Source organism: Triturus cristatus, chromosome 11 (genome assembly GCF_964204655.1).
Source record: "Triturus cristatus chromosome 11, aTriCri1.1, whole genome shotgun sequence".
Taxonomy (NCBI): Eukaryota; Metazoa; Chordata; class Amphibia; order Caudata; family Salamandridae; genus Triturus; species Triturus cristatus.
The window spans coordinates 543678979-543702538 of NC_140594.1; the positions used below are offsets into that span (position 1 = coordinate 543678979).

Consider the following 23560-nt stretch of genomic DNA (forward strand, 5'->3'; position numbering starts at 1 on the left):
AGGCCGATGTAGCAAAATGACATCAAAGCAGAAGGGGGGTTGATGCATATAATTCTTGGCACGAGATAACAGGCCACTGTCCTGTCTGGACTATTTGTGGATTCCTCGAATTGCGCACTATGCAAACAGCGCTGAGTGCACTAATGAGACTGGGCTATGGACAACTGCGTTCATCCCCAGAACCAGGGCTTTAAGTGGACCGGGTCCTGCTGGTGCTCAGCACCAGAAGTTCTTAAAAGCATGTACTAAGAAGGGTCCCTATCGGGCTCTCCATTGTTGCCCTCACCCTCAGGGTGAATAAAAAATCTTAACTCCGCAACAGTACTACTGCTCAAAGACTTTGATGTAACTTTGAAGACACTAGTTTTAGTTCTTTCACCATCACGTCATTTCAGAACTGAAGCATTTTCAATAATATATACAACAAAGTCATAGCTGTTTCTTATTTATTTTATGCAAATAACAACCACTGACAAAGCCAATAGTCCTGGCTTGTTGTTGATGTACTGTACTTATATTATATATCTGGGTGCAATGACAGAAAAAGCAAAATACCAGTCAGGTAGCAATTTATGCTAAGCTCAGCTTTTTAGCTTACGTTTTTTAAGATGCACCCTCAATTACATCATTCATGCCCCTTTGAAAGACACCTCAGTTTTTTCCTCCCACTTCCCCCTCCCTGCCCAGAACCATGGCTAGGACACTATGGCACTACAGGACTATCAAGCAGCACTACCCACCTTGCTTCTACTCTACCCCTCCCTCCTCATTCAGACATTCGCAATTTTCTCATCTTCCCCTCTCCTCCCACAGTTTGTCTCTTTCCCTACGTGATATTACGCCACAATGTCCTATCGATGTAGGTGGGGTGAATGATTTCTATTGTTTATCTTTCTGAAAGCCAATAAAACAAATTTAAATCATAAAGAGAGATGGAGGGAGTGGGGATGGTTAGATTATTTTTGCCAGGGCTACTTATTGTTTCCTTGTCCGGCCCTGACGACCTACTGTTGGAAATGGAGGTCTCAAGTTGGCAGAGGTAGGTACCTTTGTCCAAATAAGGACCCTTGATTCTAGTCAGGGTAAGGGGGATACACTTCCAAAATAACCCCTGCTCACCCCCTTGGTAGTTTGGCACAAGCAGACAGGCTTACCTCAGAGGCAGTGTGTAAAGCATTTGTGAACACATACAGTAACACAGTGAAAACACTACAAATGGACACCACACCAGTTTAGAAAAATAAGTCATCCTTATCTCAACCAAAACAAGATCAAACAACTAAATTCCACAATACAGTATCACAAATAGCCTTAAAAATAGGTTATTCACTCATAACAAGCTTCTAGCAACAAATAACTTCACCTGGATTTATTATGACATCATGACAGATGAAAATCCCAAAGAACGGCGCCGACCGCGAGGTGCACGGCATCGGGCCCAGAGTCAAGCAGACCCACAAAGAACAGTACCTTGGAATTGATGAAGGCAAAGATGGTGCACAGCATCGGGGAGGAGATGCTTCATTGGTGCCTGCGGCTTTGCCCCCTTATGACCCCAGGGGAGTTGATGCCTGTGTTCCTTACTGCAGTGCAGGGGAGGTGAGACATCGCTTCCTTACTGTATCGGGGAGGTAACGTCATGGATGGCTGCGAGGTGGCGGTTCCTTATGATAGTGCGATGTCGATGGATTTGGGAGTCACCTACGTTAAGGATCGGCGACGCGTTGATGATGCACTGGCGTTGATGAAGTCGGGGCTGCGGTGCGAGTCAGGACGGTGCATTGTGGACGTCATGAGCGGTGTCCTCGGCTCCGGTGCAGGTAGCGGCCTCGATGATGGCTTCAAAGTCGATGCGGTGTTGCGTCAGCAGGCATTGGGCCTACAGTGCAAGTCCGGGCAGTATGTCATGCTCTTCACAAGCGGTGCCTACGTCTTCGGTGCGGGTTACGGCTTCGCTCGCCAGCATCGTTGTTGCAATTTCCTTCTGTAGCAGCTGAAACAGCAGTTCCAGATGCAGAGAGACAGCAGGGATGAAGTTTTTGTGTCCCTGTGACTTCTGAACAGGAGGCAAGCTCAGTTTCAAGCCCTTGGAGATCTTCTTCTTCAAGCAGGTGGTAAAGCAAACCGCAAAGTCCTTTTCTCCTTTCCTTGGCAGCAAGTAGCCACTGCAGGCCAACCCCAGACAGCAAACAGCACAGCACTTATCTGGCTCTTCCCCTTGGCAAAGGGTCCTCTTGATTTCCCAGAAGTAATCTAAAGTTCTGGGGTCTGGGCCCCAATATTGATATATCACAAACTCCTTTGTTCTCTGAAGGTAGAGAGTTTCTGTACCCAGCCAAAAACAGTTCTGTCTTCACTGATGCAGCTTCCTGGCAGGAGTTGGACACAGCATTTTTGTAGGCAGACCAGACTCATTCAGGTGAAAAGGAAATCTCCTCCCCCTACTCAAAATGCAGCCCAGGTCTATTCAACTCAGCCCTGACTCATCATACTTCTGGAGCCACTGCCCCTCTCCAGCCACTGTCATCCAAAAGCCAGACATGCAATACACAAACCTAGCAGAGGCACACTGGATGGTCAGGCAAGAAAATACCTACTTTCTAAAAGTGGTATTTTCAAACACAGAATGTAAAAATCACCCTCACTCAAAGATGCACTTTAACATCATCCTGAGTTCAGGCATACTAAACTTTACTTTTCTCTCTTGTTCATAGGGTCAGTTATGTTTATAAGATGTTATAAAGAAGCTCCCCATTCTGTGCTATGGGAACAGATAGCCTTGCAATAGTGAAAAACGAAATTGGCAGTTTTTCACTGTCAGGATATGCCACACACTTCAGGGCATGCCCCCATTCACATACAACGCACCCTGCCCGCAGGGGTATCTTGGGCCTACATGAGGGGTGACTTATATGTAGAAAAGGGAAGGTTTAGGGACTGGCAAGTGTGTGCACTTGCCAAGTCGACATGGCAGTCCCAGACTGCACACAGGCTCTGCAATGGGAGGCCTGTGTCACATTTTACAAAGCTGTTTCTGTGGGTGAAACAATCAGTGCTGCTAGTTCCACCAGCAGCATTTGATTTACAGGCCCTGGGCACACATGGTACACTGTACTAGGTTCTGACAAGTAAATCAAAGCAGTCAATCATGGAATCAGTAATCCATTTCAACAATTTACAAAGGGAGCACTTGTACTTTGGCACTGAACAGCCGTGGAAAAGTGCCCAAATCATCTAGACCAGCAAAAATGGAGTCCAACACACAGCAAAACACAGGAGGTAAAGTAAAAAAATGAAAGGGAGCCCCACGCCAATGGTGCCAGGTCTAACACCAACCACAAGTCAGTCTTGTTTGTGAACTGGTAGCAAACCATAGGAGAGACATTTTGCCTTTTGTAATGAACATGCAGCATAGTTTATTTTAAAAATACAAGATCTATGTTACTTGTTTTCCCACTGAATTTTACAGCATCATCGTTTACAACTTTTTCACACTTTTATAGTGCTTTTTTATTGCCTCATAGTACTTTTGTAGTGTTGATATTTGTCCTGTAAAGAGAATCACTTCACGCATTCAATTAAGGAAATAAATTCGACTAATCCAAAGAAGTCAATCAAGACACACTTACTAATGAATAATTTATGAAGTTATCCGAACCAACTTAAATCCAAGTGTGCTCTTTAATTTGCCTTTGTGCATCTAATTTTTTTAAATCCTTATCTTCAGCCTACTTATCAGAATGCAAGTTTCAAATTAATCAGATGCATTTAATCCAAGAGGTGAGAACAAAAATGGCAATACAATTCGAATAGCAGATTTCTAAAACCTATACGATGCTACCATCTAGTGTCCTCACACCATAATCACATGTCTTGTTATCATCTTCCAATCTAAAATGACCAAATTTATCCGAATCTAACCTTTCCCATACACCCATTTGTGACAGAAAAAAAATTGTTGATAGTTTATAATACGTATTCGAAACTCAGGGGAATATTATTCATACTTTCACGCAGCGCAAAACAGCAAGCCAGCTTCCTGCACTGCAGTATGTAGAATTCAGCGTACATAGAGGAAAAATTAGGAGAAAGAAAGATATTTCTCCTTGTTATGCCTCTCCTGGGGAGGATTAGCATTTGACGCACTTCCAGGGCTACCACTTATTCTAAATCTGGGAATGCGCCTCAATGGGTGGAGGAGTGAGAACACCCAGGCTCCACCCATGGAACGCCTCCCTCGGGAAGAGAAACGCAAGGCAGCCATTTATCAAGCTATGCAGGCCACGCAAGGTGGCCTTGTGTGGCTTGATAAATTTGACTTTAGTGTTGCATTGCCATTGCGCCCCTTTGTCTACAGCAAGAGCAACGCAACACTATGAAAAATATACCTCTCACTTTAGCCATAATAAAGCCAATAGTATGCCAATAGATATTAAGCAACTACTATTACGAAAAGAATAACACAATAACATATTTTCCTCTGACTAACGCACATCGAATCCATTACTTTTTTCTTAACCAATGATTCTTAGAATTCACAGTAATATTTCTGTGACAGAAGGTCATAATCTCTCTGTTTACAGAGGTAAATGGTCTTCCTCTTTGGCCCCATTAGGACTCCTTAATTCAATCATTAAAAGTGTCACTGAAGAAGCCCATCAAATCATCTTTTGAGGTATTATGTTCCAAATGATCGCATAGTGTTCCTTGCAATCCTGCAATTGTTTACTAAACTTATGGGATGGGACTTTTATCTACGTCTGTGCTCACCAATGGCTGCCATCTATCATTTACCAGTCGTGCTTTTTTTGTGATCAAAACTTTTACGTTTGATACATATTCTTTGATGCCTGAGAGCCTTTTCGCTCTTTCTCTTTTGGCCCTGCCTTCTGTTGCATGGACTCTTCATCAAAATTATGACAAAATAATTTAGTTTTTTATTTTGTATCAACTTCCCTATTTATTGGATTCACTCAAATAAAATATACCCCCACTCTTTCAGGTGAGCGTGTTGACTGTATTTAGGGGGAACATTTATTTCCTATTACTCTTTCACCAGGATCTTGCAACGCATTGTTTCCCGAAGATGAGTGATACCTTGTTAATGTCACGTACAGCTGATTATAATTACCACAAGTGGAAATAGTGAAGTCGTTGTTTCCCAAGCATTCCATTTAAACAGTAAACGATATAAAGAACAGTACAGGCTTCTGTCGTCCCATGTGGACAGCGATTCCAATGTTCTCTTTTGACTATGCTTGGTCGGAAGGGATGAAATATTTGTGGAACAATCTATATTATTTAATGTGCTATTACGGTGCTCACATTGCATTGTAGCACTCTCACAACAGGGGATCTAAGGGCTATTTTCATCTGATTGCAAAACGATATTAATATATCCAAGGGATCACTAGGGAATGTACGGCTTTAAGACGTGGAGGGCATTGTCGACAAAATGCCATGCCGTTTTCAATGCTGATGCCTGTTTCGGCCTCGAACGAACACTTTACAAAATGCAAATATATGTTGGGGCAGATTCATGTGGGACTTGCGCCCCTTTTACGCCGCCGTTGCGTCAATTTTGTGACGCAGCGGCGGCGTAAACCCTGCGCCACGTTGCGCCCCATTTACATCGTGACGCATCTATGGAGATGCGTCATGGTAAAGCCATGCGCCACTTGAAACCTGCGTCAGGTTTCACGTGGGCGTTTCGACACAGGGGGGGGCGTTCCGTCACAGGAACGCCCCTGAAAAGTGACTCAGTGAAATCTATAAGATTTCACTGAGTCACTTTCCCAACGCTGATGCGTCAAAACCCTGCGCCTGCTTGAAGCAGGCGTTAGGCTTGACGCACCATGTTAGGGATAGGGTAGGTTGGAACAGTGCTGGAGTTGCGTCGCGCTTGCGACGCAACTTCAGCACTGCGCAAACCTTACGCTGGCAGATGCGTCACGTACCTGCTTGTCCTTGCGCCACGATGCACCGCATTGTAAATGCGGCGCATCTGCGGTGGCGCAAGGGCAAACTTGCGTGACGCATCTTCCCTGGCTCATCCATGCTGATTTGCAGGCATGCGCCAGGGAACATAAATCTGCCCCGTTGTGTTCTAAATAACTGCGCTGCACATAGTTTCGACCACTTTTAACTGCTCTTTTTTCTTCCTTTCTGTCAGAGTGAACTTCCAAACTATTATGCCCCATGGATGGAGATAGCAACCGACCTGAGTTACCTCATTGAAAACCATCAACTTCGCTCTAAAATTGATCAGGTAATTTTTCTGTGCTGTTGTAAAGTGTAATGCTGTCCTAGTAATAAATGTCTGTTAAGATATATCCATAAATATTAAAGTTATAGAATACATTAAAGGTCACTGGTGTGGATGGTTGGCTTTTATTTAAATTATAGCTCCATACAAAATATATTTTGCTGCATCATCTCATAGTTATAGCACAGCAAAAGGCCTACTCATGGAGCAACCCACAATTTCCCAGCTAGTTATTTAAACTACAGCTATCACTGCCAGCCAATTGATCTGGCTAAAGTCACACTAGGCTGACAGCTGGATGCTAGGAGTAGAAACATGTAATTTTGTACGAAGAATGCAAGGACTGTGTGTGTTTTGTAGGCTTCCACCCACCACAGAGGTTTAAAAAAAGGGGTCCAATAAGTGATAAAGCATGACCGATAGCCTTCTCACATTGACAACTGTGCTCTGCTTCACATAAGTGTCCCATCTTTTTGAATGACAAGACGTTAGGGAATCAGAAAAGAATTTAGGGCCAAATCTAGCAACGTTTTGTGTCATTCTTGCACCATGCAAGGCAACTCGGGGCAACGCAAAACCTAGATTCAGATTTACCAAGCCACGCAAGCCACTTTGATTGACTTGGTAAATTTGGTGAAACACAAGCCAGCCAAGCCACTGCCTTGATTTACACTCCAGTTTAGGGGCGTCACATGGGTGGAGTGTGGTTGTTACCTCACTTCCACCAATGTACTCTGACGCATTCCCAGATATTACCACGGCTGGTAGAATTAGGAATGTCTCCGAATTTTACGCCTTCCCTCAAGGGAAGCAACAAGGAGAAATATCTTTATTTGCCCTTGTGGTTTCCTCTTTCTAAGTGTTCTGCATTCACTCGTTGAAAGAGTAAAATGTATGTGAGGATTGTTTTTGTGTAGGAAGGTGCCCCTTCCTGTACAAAAATAACCATGCCTACAATGCAAGCACACTTGCACCATGGCAGCATATTGTGTTCCAGTGCAAGAAGAGGACAGGAATTCACTATATTATGTTAAATATGGTGCATTCATTCCCTCTCCCTTTCACGTATGTTAGTGCAGCAAAGTGTCTTGCTGAGTTGCGCGAAACCTTGATAAATCAGCCATGTAGAGTTCAGCGCTCCGTGGGGCCACATGTATATTAGGCAGTTTCTTAGACTGTGAACTGGCTTACAAAGTGCATGTCGATGATTGGCTATAGGAGAATCTGCGTACAGCTCTCTATCTCCCAAGAGAGTGCAGAGGACCCACAGTTGACATTTTCATGCTTCCTGGAATCTTCCAATCCTGCCAGACTGTAAATATTGAAGCCAGAGGCAGGAGAGGACACAGTTTCCTCTTTATCCTCTTACTCCTGCTGTGATACCTGATGTTCCAGGCTTAATGAGTCTTATTGAGATCATCAGCAAAAAGAGGATAACAAGGATAAGGCAGGCGGGAAATCTTAGGCAAAGGTCGGACCTGGACTCTCATGTTCAGGTCAACACTGTGGGCCTAATTCACAAATTGGACTTTGAAAAGATTGAATTGGCTCTACATTTATGTTTTCTTTTATTGTATTATTTATTGTGTAAATGATTGTTGCTTTTATGGTCATTGAACCGAAATAAAGTTTAATGATGATGATGAAATTGGACTTTGTGGTATGTTTTGTAATAATCATACAAGCCTTTATTCGATTTTTAATAAAAATCAGAAAAGAACAATCACAGTAGATAAGTGCAACAAAAACAACTTCAGACATTTAATCTCTAAAGTGCATATACAAATTGACAGAAATAAAGTGCATGCAAGCAATGCAAATAACGCAAGCTGTCTTTCTGAAAAGAAGAGCATAGCGTATGTTACTCACAGTATACGTTCTTGTGGCGGTCTCAATTCTAAACAACCTTCCAAAAATTAAAAACCTCACAGAGGGGCATATTATCAAGCATGGCGTTAAAACTATCGCCGCTTTAGCGGCAGAAAACTGCCGCTAAAGCGGCGATAATGGACTTGATAATATGCCCTGGAGAATCCCCATAGAAGCCCATGTGGACACCAGAACATGGGCTTCTATTGGAATTCTCAAGGGCATATTATCAAGCCCATTATCGCCGCTTTAGCGGCAATTTTATGACGCTAAAGCGGCGATAATTTTAATGCCGTTTCTTAACAATATGCCCAGTAGTCGGCTATTTTTTTGAGAAGTTATGAGACTGAAGTATTCTCAAAATACCAAACAGTGCCACTCGCCTCCAAGGCCTAGCAATCAAAGTGCCTAGAAAGTAATTCATTCATAGACTTGAGCGAACTCATTGCTGCTGTCAGATATGAACTCGCTCACCCAATAACAGATGTCAGCGCTGCCTACAAGCTGCAAATAGGGCACAGAGACTCCACACTTTTTAAAATGCTAAACACTAAAATTTATTTTAAAAAGTGAATAAAAAACGATTGAAAAAACCTACAAAAAAATATAATGCAATAATGATTGTGCCAAGATCCAATCACATGGGCCTACCATTGTGGTACGGCAAAAAAAGTCTCTGACTCCTTGAGAAACAGAGGAGACGCCACATTGTAACTGTTCTAAAACGAAGCAAAAGTGACCTTTCCTAGAAGTCAGAGTTAAGTTTAAATAAAGCGTAGATTTTCTGACAAGAAAATGTTATCCTTAATAGAACTTTTAGCAGCTTCCTTACATAGATCCTGGATCTGACTAGATTCGCAAAACTCGAGCTTCACAACCTGCCTAACTGCCTTAGATAAAGATGATGGTATAGCAAACATATTGGCTAGTCCTAGCTCTTTAAAAGTATGTTGTGTACAGCCTATCCATGGAATCTTCAAACCCTTCTCAAGTGTGAGACAGTCCTTTATAATGTTCCTGTTCGGCTTGCCACCTTGTTACTCCAAATCTTCTCTCATAGCAACAAGGTAGTCAGCTTCACTGGCACAGTTATATACTGTAATCTTAATTCTGAATGGATGACATAGTGTGAGCTGGTGGGCGAGACAAAGAAACCACCCGGGTATGTGGTTTCCTTCCGCCTGTAGTGAGAGTACATTGGAATATCCCCAGACTCAGGCTCCATACCCAGCTGTAGGACTCATTGCAATGGGCCAGATGCATCAAAGGGTTTTGCCCATTCTATGTCTATGGGAAAATGTGTTCATGCATATGGCCCATTGCAACTTATAAATGGTGATCAAGGGAGAATGTGTGGTCCTGCCCACAGTCTGCTATAGGTCAAATAATACTTCTGCTGACTTAATTAGCTTTACCCTTGAGTTTCTTATCTGTGACTGCCAGGCACCAGAAGAGTCAAAGGTTACACCTAGTTAGGGGAACTGTCAATGCGTTACAACAAATGACTACCGATCAGCAGCCGCGGTCTGTGCAGGTAACAGCACTGGGGCGGTGGTGCCCGACAAGGTTACCTGCACATACTGCAGCTGACGATCAGAAGCGTTGGGATATTACTCTATCCTAGGCCACGTGTCATAATATGGGACTTCACAAAATTCGTAGTTAAATTCAGTTTACTCATTAATGTCACTAAAAACTCCACAAAAGTACAAAGTGCTCTTGATGTGCAAGTTGAAAGCACTGCCTCATCTGCATAGAGTAACGCAGGGATAGATACACTACAGTAATACTACAAAATGCACTGCTATTGCTATTCACAAATCACACTTTTGAGTATGTAGCTTTTCTATATTCTCAAACTTCACTTTTGTAATAACTTACACTTTTGTGGTAACATATTATTGTAGAACGTCCCTACCTCTAGTATTTTGGAGGTTGTTGCAGTAACAGTGGTTGGCCATGTGTACTGCTGCACTTACTACAAAAGTGTAACTTACTGCAATAGTGTAATTTACTACAAAGGTTAGTGAAATTACACAACAGTGTAAGTTACCTTTGGAAATCAGGCCCTATGTGTCCCAATATCTGGATCATATCCTTTTTTTACTTGTGCTTGATGGGAACCGTATTGATGTCCACACAATGACCCCTCCTTGACTGGTCCAAGTATTTAGAAAAGTGGAAGAGCAAGTAAGAGAAAAACAAACAATGTTCTGTGGGCAGCGGGCTAGAGAAGGTACATCTGTGTATGTTTGTAAATGTCTGACTTTGTATCTGTGGGCCTACATTTCTAGGATTCCCTGTCAGTTGCAAAACACAGGAGGTAAATAAACAAACATTGCGAAAGCCTATCTTTCTTACCCATGAAACCTATTCAATGTGTAGGCTTTGAGTAGGTAGATGCATAGACAGTAGCCATTTCTTTTTTTTTCAGATAATATTAATTTGCTGGATAACTACAGCATTACATTGCAAATAACCATATCATTACATTACAGTTTGAGCAGACAATACACAGTCTATTGCACATTTCAACATATCCAACATTTTGTTAGATGCACTCATGCAAGTTCTCGCTGTGTGCTATGAAGTGACTACCAAGGCATGTCAATACAAGGTTGTATATCCCTATCTTTCTCATTACAACCAAACTATATTTACATTTTGCCATCAGGCATCTAAAACCACAAACATAACAAAAACTTAAGGGCATAACGTGACTAGGCAGCAATTAACTGTTCAATCTGTAGCATATCAGTTGGTGTCATATGGACTGGCGTTCTCTGAAATTGTTTTAAGAACAAAGGGCATATTATCAAGGTGCGGCGTTAAAATTATCGCTAAAGCGGCGATAATGGGCTTGATAGTATGCCCTAGAGAATTCCGATAGAAGCCCATGTTGACACCAGAACATGGGCTTCAATTGGAATTCTCCAGGGCATATTATCAAGCCCATTATTGCCGCTTTAGCGTCAGTTTTCTGCCGATAAAGCGGCGTTCATTTTAACGCTGGAACTTGATAATATGCCCCCATGTGTCGACTCATATATTGAGTGTATACAGTGCTGGTTGACTAATGGTGTGCTAGGTCCCCTTCCGTTCTATGACTCACTAATGGGGTTTGATCTCTCAGGGGCTCCCTCTGGGGACGAAAATGGCATATGTCTTGTAGCTTACCCTGGTTGTTGGTTGTTACCCCCCTGACCAGTTGTGGTGCACTATAGATTTGAGGTTAGGGTGGCTAAGGCAGCATCATCATCTCCAGCTCTCGCCCTCTGGGAGCCCGCATGTGGGTTGGAGCCCGTTCTCCCTCTACCAGGTTCTGTGGTTGTAATTCAGTTAGTAGCAGCCCCCATGTTTCCAAGCCCCTCTCGGTTTTCTCGTCAGGGGGGACTAACTGTATTCTTCTCTCCTCAGCCACCAACCCCCACTCCTGCATATTTCCCAAACACTTGTGTATCGTGGGTAGAGCAGCCCGTGTCTAATGTATCGCAATACGCCTTCTAGCAAGTACCAGCCCCAGGTTCGCAAACCTGTGGTGCATTTAATTAGTCATCTTTGGGGTTGGGAGTACGCCCAACAGGCAGTGTTTTACAGTGCTCTCAACTTGAAGACCCATCGCTGCTCTAAGTGTCTCTAGTACCACCCTCCTGTACCGCCGAAGCCGAGGACAATCCCACGTCATATGTAGGAAGGTAGCAGGTTCCATGCTGCAACAATGGCATGTTGTGGAGCGTGCCGGATTGATGCGCACAAGTCTATGGGGTGTTATGTATGTGCAGATAGTTGAATTGTATGAGCTTGAAACTGGTGTTGCTGGCTACATCCCGTACTGATGAATACAGGCCCCAGCTAGGCCCGCAAGGCACAAGGGTTCGCTCTCCTGTAACGGAATCTATAAGGAAGTTGGCACGGAAACTGCAAAGTACAAAAACAACGTTTATTAACCCTTAAGGGTGGTCCTACAATCCACACAACACTCTTCAGTATTGCATGGAGTAGCACAAAGAACTTGCGTACATAGTCCCCTTTTATACACAACAGAGGGGCTCATAAGTGGGTGGATACAACATGAGGTCGAAGAACATTACCATTTATGGCCATTCTCGATACTGAATCAATACATGGGCGGAGCCAACACACTCCTCAAGCCCGCGAAAACACATGGTCAAGCAAAGCTAATTATAACAGATGTGGTCAAGTCTGGGCATGCACCAGATGGACAAGAAAGCTATTTATAACTGTTACTAGGCAGATTACAAGAGCAACTAACACAGAGGTCGGACTCTCCTCGTGGCGAACACGTGGCAGCATGGTAATACAAAATGGAGTCCGGACTTCGGTCAACATAACGAGGAAAACATGATCTAAAGAGAAAGCATTAATGTTTTCAGTAAATGCTTAATCACATTCTGCTTTAATTTACAACAGACGACCCTTTCAGCATTTACTGAAGACATCCGGTTTCCAAGAATAATCATCATATATGTCAATTATCATCATTCCTTTAACCTCTTTAGCTAGACCCTTCTGGTGAGCAACATCGGCAATAGCTTTCTTATCTGGAATGCAGAATGAAATGCATACGGAACAGCACAATGGTCCACATTGAATACACATACAGAAAAAGAACAGAATTGCTATAATAATGCAGAGACCAGTCAAGACCTTCCATCCCCAGGCAGTAACCAACGCCCAAAACCATCCAGAAAAGGACCAAGTGCCGTTTTCTGTGTGGATTTCAGCTGCTATTTTATGCAGCTTGTTAATGGCGTTATAAACAGATGGCGTATGATGAGGGATGAACACACAGCAGCTACTTCCAATAATTTTACAGGCTCCTCCTCGATCAGCTAACATTACATCCAATACCATACGATTCTGCAATGCAACAATCCTAGTTATTTGTAACTCTTCCGTAAGATTCCCAAGAGCAGCAGCAGTCTGATTAGTCACAGCTTCTACCACTCTTGTTAATCTCCGGATCTTCCTACTATTCAAAGCGACTCCAACAAAGAAAAACAGTCCTAAGTTAAAATCAATATACTGTTGCAAGCTGGTATCGGTTTGATCCACATCATCAATCGATAAAGTACGTTTATATCTATTTACAGTCACATTATTCAACAATTTCAAATCCTTATGATATGACGCGGGTGCCAGGAATACAGGAGGTAACAGGAATGATACATAGCATACCCCAGACCACCCAGCCGGCAAACGGTAATAACCTTTATTTCCACATACAAAGTAGGTATTATGGGACGCTAGGAAGGTACTGTTGTTCAACCCGTCAATATTCAAGACAGTTAAACAATCACTGACACCAACAGGGATAAAACCCACACTCTGGACACACAGGTCCGCTTGAGCTTGTGCCACTTGGATCACAAATTTGTCCTTCCCCACAGTGTCTCTGGTGTTCGTGAAGATATAGGGAATGGATTCATTGTCTGGTCGGTACTCTTCCCATTCCCAAATTGTCCCATTTGCTTGTGGATATCCATTTTTGTCCTGATGACATTCTTTATTGAGTCTGAAAAGCAATCGTCCCACTGTCGGTTTCCGAGTGGCAAACAGCAAAGTGTACCATGCTCTACAAGAGCCATTATGAGAGAAAGGAAGTGGTATGAATGGCGTACCTCCTTTCTTCTGATGGGCTGGCATCATCCCACATATCCAACAGTTCGTAGCGTTCGTAGCAACGTGGGTATGATGCAGCATCTGAATGAAAGTGTTATTTAAATAGGACTGTCGATGCTTCAACTCTTGATACGGTAATGTATAAAAGTAGTGCTCCGCAGGCACTGGAGTCGTCAACACAAGTGTTTTCCGAGCAGGAGTTACCTCCTCCACAAACCATGTGGTTATGCCAACGATAGCTACTGTTAGCATGAACCCCAATGCACAAAGGATTTTCTTCTTCTCCATGTCAGAGGAAACAATACCCTGATATCTTCCTGAAACTAAAAGGTCTGTCAGAACTCTTCCCCTTGGGCAGCGGTTGATTTCTTCACCAGCGGGCCAAGACGGGTGTCACTACACTAATGCAGGGCTGATCCCCCCCCTTGCCTCATCGGCTCTCCGTTTCACTAACCCAAGGGCCGTTCTGACAGTATGTCCCGGTACTGGAAACCTCACTTCCTTGGTCGCAGATGATATCGCCTTCCTCCAAAAGTCGTGTGGTCCGGAAAGAGCTCCTCAGTGTCATTCGGCTCCGCAGCACGGCCTGTCTCTGCTGCTAGGATTTCTCGTTGATCGGTCAGCACGGCAGACTCCACCAATCCGGGCGGTACCTTTCGACAGTGCAAGGAATGGATCCAATTCTTCCTGTTCGAGACTCGCACTGCCGTCCTCGTTGCAAGGAGGACTTGCTCAGGTCCTACCCATCTCGGCTCCAAACTGTTGGCTCTGTCGAAGACTTTCACCATGACATGATCTCCAGGCCGGAGACCATGTCCTTCGCCGGTAGACCGATCAGGGAGCGCCTCTCGGACCTGTTGATGAATAGAAACCAAGTTATCCGTTAACTGTGCCAGATAATCACTCATCATTACACACGGTACATCATACACAGCCTTAGTCCTTGGTGGACCCCAAATATTCATTGGGCGTCCAAATACTATCTCGTACGGCGTAAGGCCGGTTCGAGAGTGTGGCACTGACCTAATTGACAATAACGCCAGTGGCAGGGCATCTGGCCAAGTCAAAGACGTTGAAGCTTGGATTTTGGCGATCTTAAGCTTCAGTGTACCATTATACTTCTCGACTAGTCCTGCAGACTGGGGGTGGAATACGGCATGAAACTTCTGAGTGATGCCTAGGCCCTTCAAGACATACTTTATAACATCCGCTACAAAGTGAGGGCCATTATCACTCCACAGAAGTCTACAGACGCCGTACCGAGGGAAAAACTCTTTTAGCAGTAGCTTCGCCGTGGTCATTGCAGTATTATCTTTCGTAGGGTACGCCTCAACCCATTTACTGAAAGCGCAAACCACTACTAGAACATACTTCAAATTGTTACAGCGCTCAAGCTGGATATAATCCATCTGCAGAACCTCAAAGGGTGCAGTGGGCGTCGCAAATCCTCCTGCTGGAGTTCGCGTGCCTTTTCCTGGATTATACTTCAGACAGATCATACAGGTCTGCACCACCCTCTTTGCCGTGCTAGCAATCTCTGGATGCTCCCAGACTTGGGTAAGCAATTTCACAATTGCGGAAGCTCCAACATGTGCTAGCCCATGTGCCATTTGAACCATAGGTTGTACGAAAGCCGTGGGTAACTTCCATCTATCCATCTGCTTACTTCTCCAACAACCCTCATCATCCAACTCTCCCTCGCTAGCCCATTGCTCCCGCTCTTTATCGGAAGCGGTCCTTTGCATTTCTCGCACTTCTTCCTTTGCATCACGCCATCTTTCCACCTGTGACTTCACTACATACATGGCAGTAGTACCGGGCTGCATCGCAGTCTCCCGTGCTACTCGGTCTGCTAACGCATTCCCTTCTCCAACTTTATCAATTACTTTCCTATGGGCACTACACTTAACAATGGCAATTTTCTTCGGGTATGTCAATGCGGTTAAGAGATTGTGGACTAACTCCCCATGCATTATCTGTACCCCATGTGACGTTAGAAACCCTCTCTCCTTCCAGAGTAGGCCGAAGTCGTGCGCTACTCCGAAGGCATAACGGCTATCTGTGTAAACATTCACACACAATCCTGTACTGAGCTCACATGCTCGTGTTAATGCTATCAGTTCCGCTGCTTGAGCTGATTTCTGTGGTATGTGTGCTGTCTCCACTATCGTTTGCAACGTGGTAATTGCATATGCTGCTGAAGTCGTACCATCTGGTAGCTTCAGGCATGATCCGTCTACCCACAACTCTCCATCTACATCTGAAAAGGGCGTATCCTGGAGATCAATACGACCCTTTGTTTGTTCCTCAGTCACAAGAATACAATCATGCGCTTTCTGCGCCTCAGGCTGGGTCTCGGGGTATGGCAACAATGTGGCCGAGTTTAATGTCACGCACCTTTTCAACGTAATATGAGGAGCCAAAAGCGTCAACTCATATCCCGTTAAACGGGCACTGGTCAAATGCTGTGTCTTTGTTTGATTAAGCAGAGCATCAACAGCATGGGGAACTAACACCAACAGCTTATGGGATAACACAATTCCTTCACTTTGGCGTATTGACACAGCTGTCGCCGCAACCGAGCGAAAACACCCTGGTAATGCTCGGGCGACAGGATCAAGTACAGCCGAAAAGTATGCACAAGGGCGCTGCTTATCACCATGCATCTGCACTAAAACTGATAATGCACATCCATCTTTCTCATGCACATACAACGAAAAGGGTTTAGCATAATCAGGGGTCCCTAACACTGGTGCTGAACAAAGGGCCTGTCGCAATTGCTGAAAAGCAGCATCACACTCATCTGACCAAGGGATTGGGATAGGCGTATCTTTTGTCAAGAGAGCTAGTAATGGCTTAGCTATGTGTGAAAATCCCAATATCCACTGTCTACAAAAAGAAACGAGGCCCAAAAATGCACGCACATCCTTCTGCGTGGATGGTCTCGGTGTGTCCAAAATTACCTGGATACGATCTGGTGTGAGTGCACGCCCCTCCTTAGACAAAAGGTGACCTAAATAAGTCACCTTTGGTCTACAGAATTGCAATTTCTTCCTAGATACTTTATGATTGTGGGATGCTAAAAAGGAAAGTAGGGATAACGTGCTCTTCTCACACAATTCCAGGGTGTCAGCCGCCAACAAGATGTCGTCGACATATTGAATGAGGGCGACCCCCTCGAGTAAAACAAAGGAGTCCAACTGTCGCTTCAAAGCCTGACTGTAAATACTAGGGCTTTCTGTGTAGCCCTGGGGAATTCTACAAAAACGATAAGATCTATTGTTTAATGTGAACCCAAAAAGAAATCGGCTATCAGGGTGAATGGGAATAGAAAAGAAGGCATTTTTCAAATCAATCACGGAGAACATGGTCGCCGTGGGCGGGACCAAGGTAAGCAACGTCGTGATATCGGAAACCACCGGGTACTGAGGTATCACGATCTTGTTTACCTCCCTCAAATCAATTATAAACCGATAGACCTTTGCATCCGTGTCCTTTTTCAGAATAGGGAGAATCGGACTGTTACAGATATTATAGGGAACTTCTTCCACTACTCCTACTGCGATCAAATCTTGCACAATCTGTATGAGAGCTTCCTCGCCCTCCTGGGAAATACGATACTGCGGGAGGCGTGGTAACACCGCCCCCTCCTGGACACTAATGTAGACCGGAGGAATCACCATTTGTCCCACATCTGTGTCCGAAGTCGCCCATAAAGCTCGGGGGAGGGTAGCCAACAACGCATCCTCTGATATCGTACACATCCGCCCAGACCGGGGGTAATTGTCATTTAAGATCACCCTCACACCCTCAGGGGAGCAGCGGATTGTAGCCCTAAAGTGCTTTAACATATCAAGGCCCATAATGTTATCCGGTGTATACGGGGCAAGCAGAAACGGACAGGGCGCAGAAAAACAATCAACCTTAAATGTAAGGGGCTGTGAAAGAGGGCTTCGGGAGAGTGTACCGTCAAACCCTACCGATGTAACCATTGAGCCGGATGGGGGAGCCCCCGGAACCAAGTACCTAGACAATGCACTACGTGTCGCTCCTGTATCCACTAGGAACTGATCAGTAGAACCTAAAACCTCAGCCGATACATAAGGACCCGTCTGATCGACCGGCACCTCAACTGATTCGGACCCCCATCCAACGCATTCCTATGCATGCTGAGAATCGTGATATTCCGAGCGATCGATGTCCGATACATGATACTGGTGCTGACGATCGAAAACATTTGAGCTATCTCGGTGCTGCCCGGCAGTATCGAAACGGACATTATCGTTAGAATTCCCTCTAAAGTTCGAGGAGCCCCCTCTACCTCTCGGGCCATCCGGAGTGTGCCCCTGACGCGAAGCACGCAACACTGGGCAATCCCTGGCCCAATGGCCCAACTGCTTGCAGTACGCACACTGGTTCCTATTCAAATCAGATCGGCCCGAAGGGGGACCATAAGATCCGCCCCTTCCTCTATTATTATTACCCCGTCGGGGCGGGCCATATACTTGTGCTAACATCACCTTGGTTTTGAGATCTTTCGATTTCTTCTCCTCCTGGCCCTTCGCCTCGTGCTCCTGACGCTCATAATACTGAGCGATGGTCAGAAGGGCCGTCGGTGTCGCGGAGGACCAAGAACTCTCACTCGCTTTTAACCGGGCCGCAACTGCCGGTAGCAGATTAGCTACATACTTGTCCGCGAAAAGGTGGCGGCCCGTTTCGTCAGTAAGCGACTGGCCACTAAAGTCATGAAACGTTTCTTCAAAGCGCGTGAAGAAATCTGCAACTGACTCGTCAGTTTTCTGCTTACATGCAGCTAACATATTCCAGTCAATCTTTTTAGGGGGGATTATTGTTTTCAACTTAGCCACAATAGCCGCAGGGAGATCTAAAATATTCTGGGGTGGTTTCTGTGCGGGCGTCCTCTCCCTGTCTTCGTCCTCAAGCTCAGACCATCGGGCCTTGAAGGCAACCGAGTCATCTACCTTTCGGACAGACCGCCACGTGTCCGGTGGTAGAATAAGACCAAAGAACAAGTCTATATCTGCTAAGGTCATAATGCAAGAATTCAAGGCCCCCTCGACTTCCTCATAGAAGGCCGCTGGATTCTTGCGGGGGTCAGGCAACGCATTCTTTAATGCCATAACATCGGCCCTATGCCATGGAGTATAAACCCAATTATACACAAAATATCCCCTAGCATCGGCGGAGTTAATGTCCGAGCTAGTCCCCGCTCCTTTAGGAGGAACATACAAAGGCGCCGCCTCTCGCATTGGTTTAGCATGCACTACGTTATCCTTATCTGACTGGGAGGTGGATGGGTGGCCCCCTGTCGCAAACGAATCCGACTGCTTCTCCTCCTCCGTTTGTTGGCGTGCTTTCTCTCTAAGGGCCAGCACCTCGTCCCGTAATGCGAACAGCCGTCGAGCCGCCTCAGGAGCCTTAGAGGGAGAAAAAACACCGTTACGTATTGCTCTGGCATCCGAAGACACTTCGTCAGGCTCTAGGACATTAGAATATTTTCGAAAAGCAGTAATCACTTCATCCGCGAAATGACCCAGAAAATACACTTTATCTCTCTCCTGCCACGGCCCCCAAGTTTGGAATAAGTCCTCCATGGATACCTTGCCCTTAAGCGCACGGAAGGAAATTGTCCGAAGCTCAGCCATTTGCTCGGCCGACAGCATGGACCGTGTGTCTACTTTACCCGAAGCCGGGTCAGAATCTTGCGGCCGTGGAGCAGACGCGCCAACATAAGGGGGCGGAGAGCGATCTAGCAAATAAAAATCATCATCAGAATTATTAAGGACAGGATAAAGCGGCTGGCGAACAACATATTGACCCGAAACTTGTAGCCCACGCTCTTTCTCTTGCCTGTCCGTTTGCTCTTTGTCCTCCCGACGCTTCGCTTCCTGCGCTCGCACATGATCATTCTTCCGTTGTTCTTTATCAAACAGCGCTTTCTCACGCTTCTCTCGCTCACGCACTTCCTTCACCCATAATCGCACACACTCAAACATATCCTGACGAGCACGTCGCTTACACATACACTGTTCCACATACTCAATCTTACGTATATCAAACGATCCATACAAAGGCCATCGCAACTCAGGATCCTTCTTCGTGTATTTCCTCCATAGCGTGCTGTACATTATGGAAGAAAGACCATGCTTCACGTACATATCCCTATTAGGAGTCCCCTCTGGGGCAGCTGGAGCAGATTCCTCGAGGTTCAACCGGTTTCCCAAACAGCAGCACCACTTACGGAGTGCGCTAAAAGCAGGCATGCTAGCAATAATGCAAAATATGCAATATTATAAAGAAAAATGGCACTTAATCGTTGCGCCGTTCCAAGTTTACACAGCTCCGGAGAAATTTCTCCACATTACCTGCCTATATGTGTTGCAACGCATATATTTTCACAAAGACAAATTCAAAATATGACTAGTCATCATCAATCAAACTCAAATAGCCAACCCAGGCTTCAAAAACTCGGAGCAAGTACCGTACAACGGTTCTTACCAATCAAGAGTCCAGGTTCCAACTGCCAAGCTCCACAATCGCCCAAACGGCTCTCACGGCAGGACCGACAGAAGAGGTCTCAGTCGATGACCGGCGCCACCCAGACGGTCAGCTCGGAAGGGAAGGAAGAAAAACCTCGGGATGCCAGGGCTAAGACGCCGCTGGCAGTGATCACGTCCCCGGCCAAACTCCTCACCTTCGTCGCGACCAGTCCTTCGAGCATCCGAGTCGCCGATGAGCCCCACGTGACGGGCGCCAATTGATGAATACAGGCCCCAGCTAGGCCCGCAAGGCACAAGGGTTCGCTCTCCTGTAACGGAATCTATAAGGAAGTTGGCACGGAAACTGCAAAGTACAAAAACAACGTTTATTAACCCTTAAGGGTGGTCCTACAATCCACACAACACTCTTCAGTATTGCATGGAGTAGCACAAAGAACTTGCGTACATAGTCCCCTTTTATACACAACAGAGGGGCTCATAAGTGGGTGGATACAACATGAGGTCGAAGAACATTACCATTTATGGCCATTCTCGATACTGAATCAATACATGGGCGGAGCCAACACACTCCTCAAGCCCGCGAAAACACATGGTCAAGCAAAGCTAATTATAACAGATGTGGTCAAGTCTGGGCATGCACCAGATGGACAAGAAAGCTATTTATAACTGTTACTAGGCAGATTACAAGAGCAACTAACACAGAGGTCGGACTCTCCTCGTGGCGAACACGTGGCAGCATGGTAATACAAAATGGAGTCCGGACTTCGGTCAACATAACGAGGAAAACATGATCTAAAGAGAAAGCATTAATGTTTTCAGTAAATGCTTAATCACATTCTGCTTTAATTTACAACAGTACCTGCACAAATGCTCTCTTCCATTCATTACCATTGAGCGGCATTGGCAAGTCTATTGGCCATCCATCCTTGACCTGCGCGACATCCACTTTTTGATCAACCTTGAGCGCCTGGTATAGAATTGATATTAAGCCCCTGTGCGTACCTGGGTCCAGGATTGCTATCAATGTGTGATTCTACTGGTTCCTCTGGAAATGTGTTCCACAACTCCCGTAAGGTGCGTGTAATCTGTGCGTATGGCAGATATTGGCAATCTGGCAGGCCAAAGCACTCCTGTGCCTCCTTAAATGTGAGGAAAGTTACATTTCAATATAAATCGCCTGCAGCATGGCATTTTGTCAGGTCCATAACCTCCTGGATCTGTCAGTAGCCACGCCACCATTGCAGTGGCAGGGTGCGCACAAAAGGCGCCTTGCGAAGTACCAGCGTGACCACCCTTTCCCAGGCCCTTGCTCCTGCCTCACCATGAAAGGGTAGTGTGGAGGCGTTCGGGATCCCATCATGAGGCACTTCGGTGGATCATTGGCTCATCCCCAATCCACAAGGAGATCCTTCTCTACATTGGGGCCCTCTGTGCACCAAAGTGCTGAGTATTGGAGGAGAGATGTCATGTAGTAAAATTGTAGGTCAGGCAGGCCCATCCCTTCCTGGTGGGTGTCTAACTTTAGAATCTCCAATAGCACTCTATTTCATTTTCTGGCCCATACCAGCGCCAGTAGAAGGCTCTTGGGAGTCTTACAAGTGGAGTCAGGAACAACGTAGAATGAATTCTGTATGACGTACAGACATCGTGGTAGGAACATCATCCTAGCCAGCGCAGATTGTCCCATGACCTAGAAAGGGAGGTGATTTTAAGAAGTCTATGTATACCTTTAATCCCTTGATCACCGCACCAACATTCAGGTCATGTTGCTCCTCTATTGAGTGCACGGCCTGAATCCCTAAGTAGCGGAAGTGTGTGAAACTCCATAGGAATTCCATGCAAGAGAGAGCCGCTGCGTCCTCTTTTGCTAATGCAGCGAACGGGAACAGGGTTGATTTACCAATGTTGACTTTCAGACCGGACACTGCACAAAATTAATTAGTATATCTAATAACTTAGGCATAGCCGCTTCTGGTCAGGTTAAATATAAAAAGGCGTCATCCACGTACAGAGACACCACGTGCGTCTGCTTATCCACTGTTATACCCCAGTTTGACAAATCCTGTTGCAGTTTAATCACCAGCGGCTCCATTGAGAGAGAGAGAGCAAGAGGGGGGACAAAAGGCATCCCTGCTGTGTGCCCCGTTCAATGGAGAACCTTTTGGAGATCACCCTGCCACTGCACACCCGTGCAGAGAGTAAATGATACATGAGGTGCACACAGGTGGTGTATTCCTGGCCGAACACCATTCATACAGTACCTCCCAAAGATAATCCCACCTAAGGGTATCAAAGGTCTTTTCAATATCTAGGCGAGCACTGCAGCCCTGAGATCCATTGTAGCCATGGCTTGCAAAATGTGTGACAGCCTGCACAGGTTCTTAGGACTGCCACGTCCTGGCATAAAGCCACACTGGTCTGTGTGGACCAGATAGGTGACCACCCTGACCAATCGCATCGCAAGAGCCTTTGCTAAGATTTTTGTATCCACCCCTAAGATTGATAGTGGCCGGTAGGATACTTGTGTGCATGGGTCGCCTCCTGGCTTAAGGAGCATGACTATCTGTGCTTCCCTCATTGATGGGGGCAGGCACACTATTTTCTTAGTCTCCTGCAGGGTTTCTAGGAGTCGAGGCAGCAATATGTCCAAGGAGGTTTGATAGTATTCCGTAGGAAGACCATACAGGCCCTGTGATTTGTAGCGGGCCATCGCAGTGCGCCTCCTACAGGTCCTGCAGTGTAAGTTCCATGTCCAATCCTCTGCACTGGTCATTGGTGAGTCCAAGCAGCTCCAAGGCATCTAGGAAATGAGTAAGGGCATCTGGGGGGACGCCTGAGCTTTCCTCATAAATGGCTGCCAGATGTGTATGTAGGAGTGTGTTGATACCCGTTTAGTAGCTCACCTTATCACCTTTCCGATGGAGCAACCGCCGATATTCGAGACGGACTAAGCAATCCAGTCTGTCCCATATCTCACCTACTCGGCGGTGAACTTCCAGCAACTGTTCCATTGCCTGGGGTCCCGCAGGCGTCATCTTCTGTACCTCAGCTAGGGCACTATCTTCCTGCTTTAGTTCTGGTTCCAGTTACCGCAGCAGTGGTCCCACCCTCCTACAGCATTCCCCACATGTCACTATTTTTAGGGTTTCCCATACCATCCCACTTCTATCAGTAGACCCCCAATTTGTCTCAAAGAAGGTGGTCACTGCTTCCCTGAGTTCCCCCTTGAAGGCATTGTCCTTCAACATGTGTGGGTGTAACC

General features: G+C 45.6%; 1 protein-coding gene across 1 annotated transcript in view; it reads left to right on the forward strand.

Annotated features, from left to right (window-relative positions):
- Positions 1 to 23560, forward strand: part of LOC146785048 (indoleamine 2,3-dioxygenase 2-like) — a 277794-nt gene that overhangs the window by 99426 nt on the left and 154808 nt on the right. Inside the window, exon 2 of the mRNA XM_085633495.1 lies at positions 6173 to 6268. Coding sequence (XP_085489621.1) covers positions 6173 to 6268 — 96 coding nt within the window. The remainder of the gene's footprint in view (positions 1 to 6172; positions 6269 to 23560) is intronic.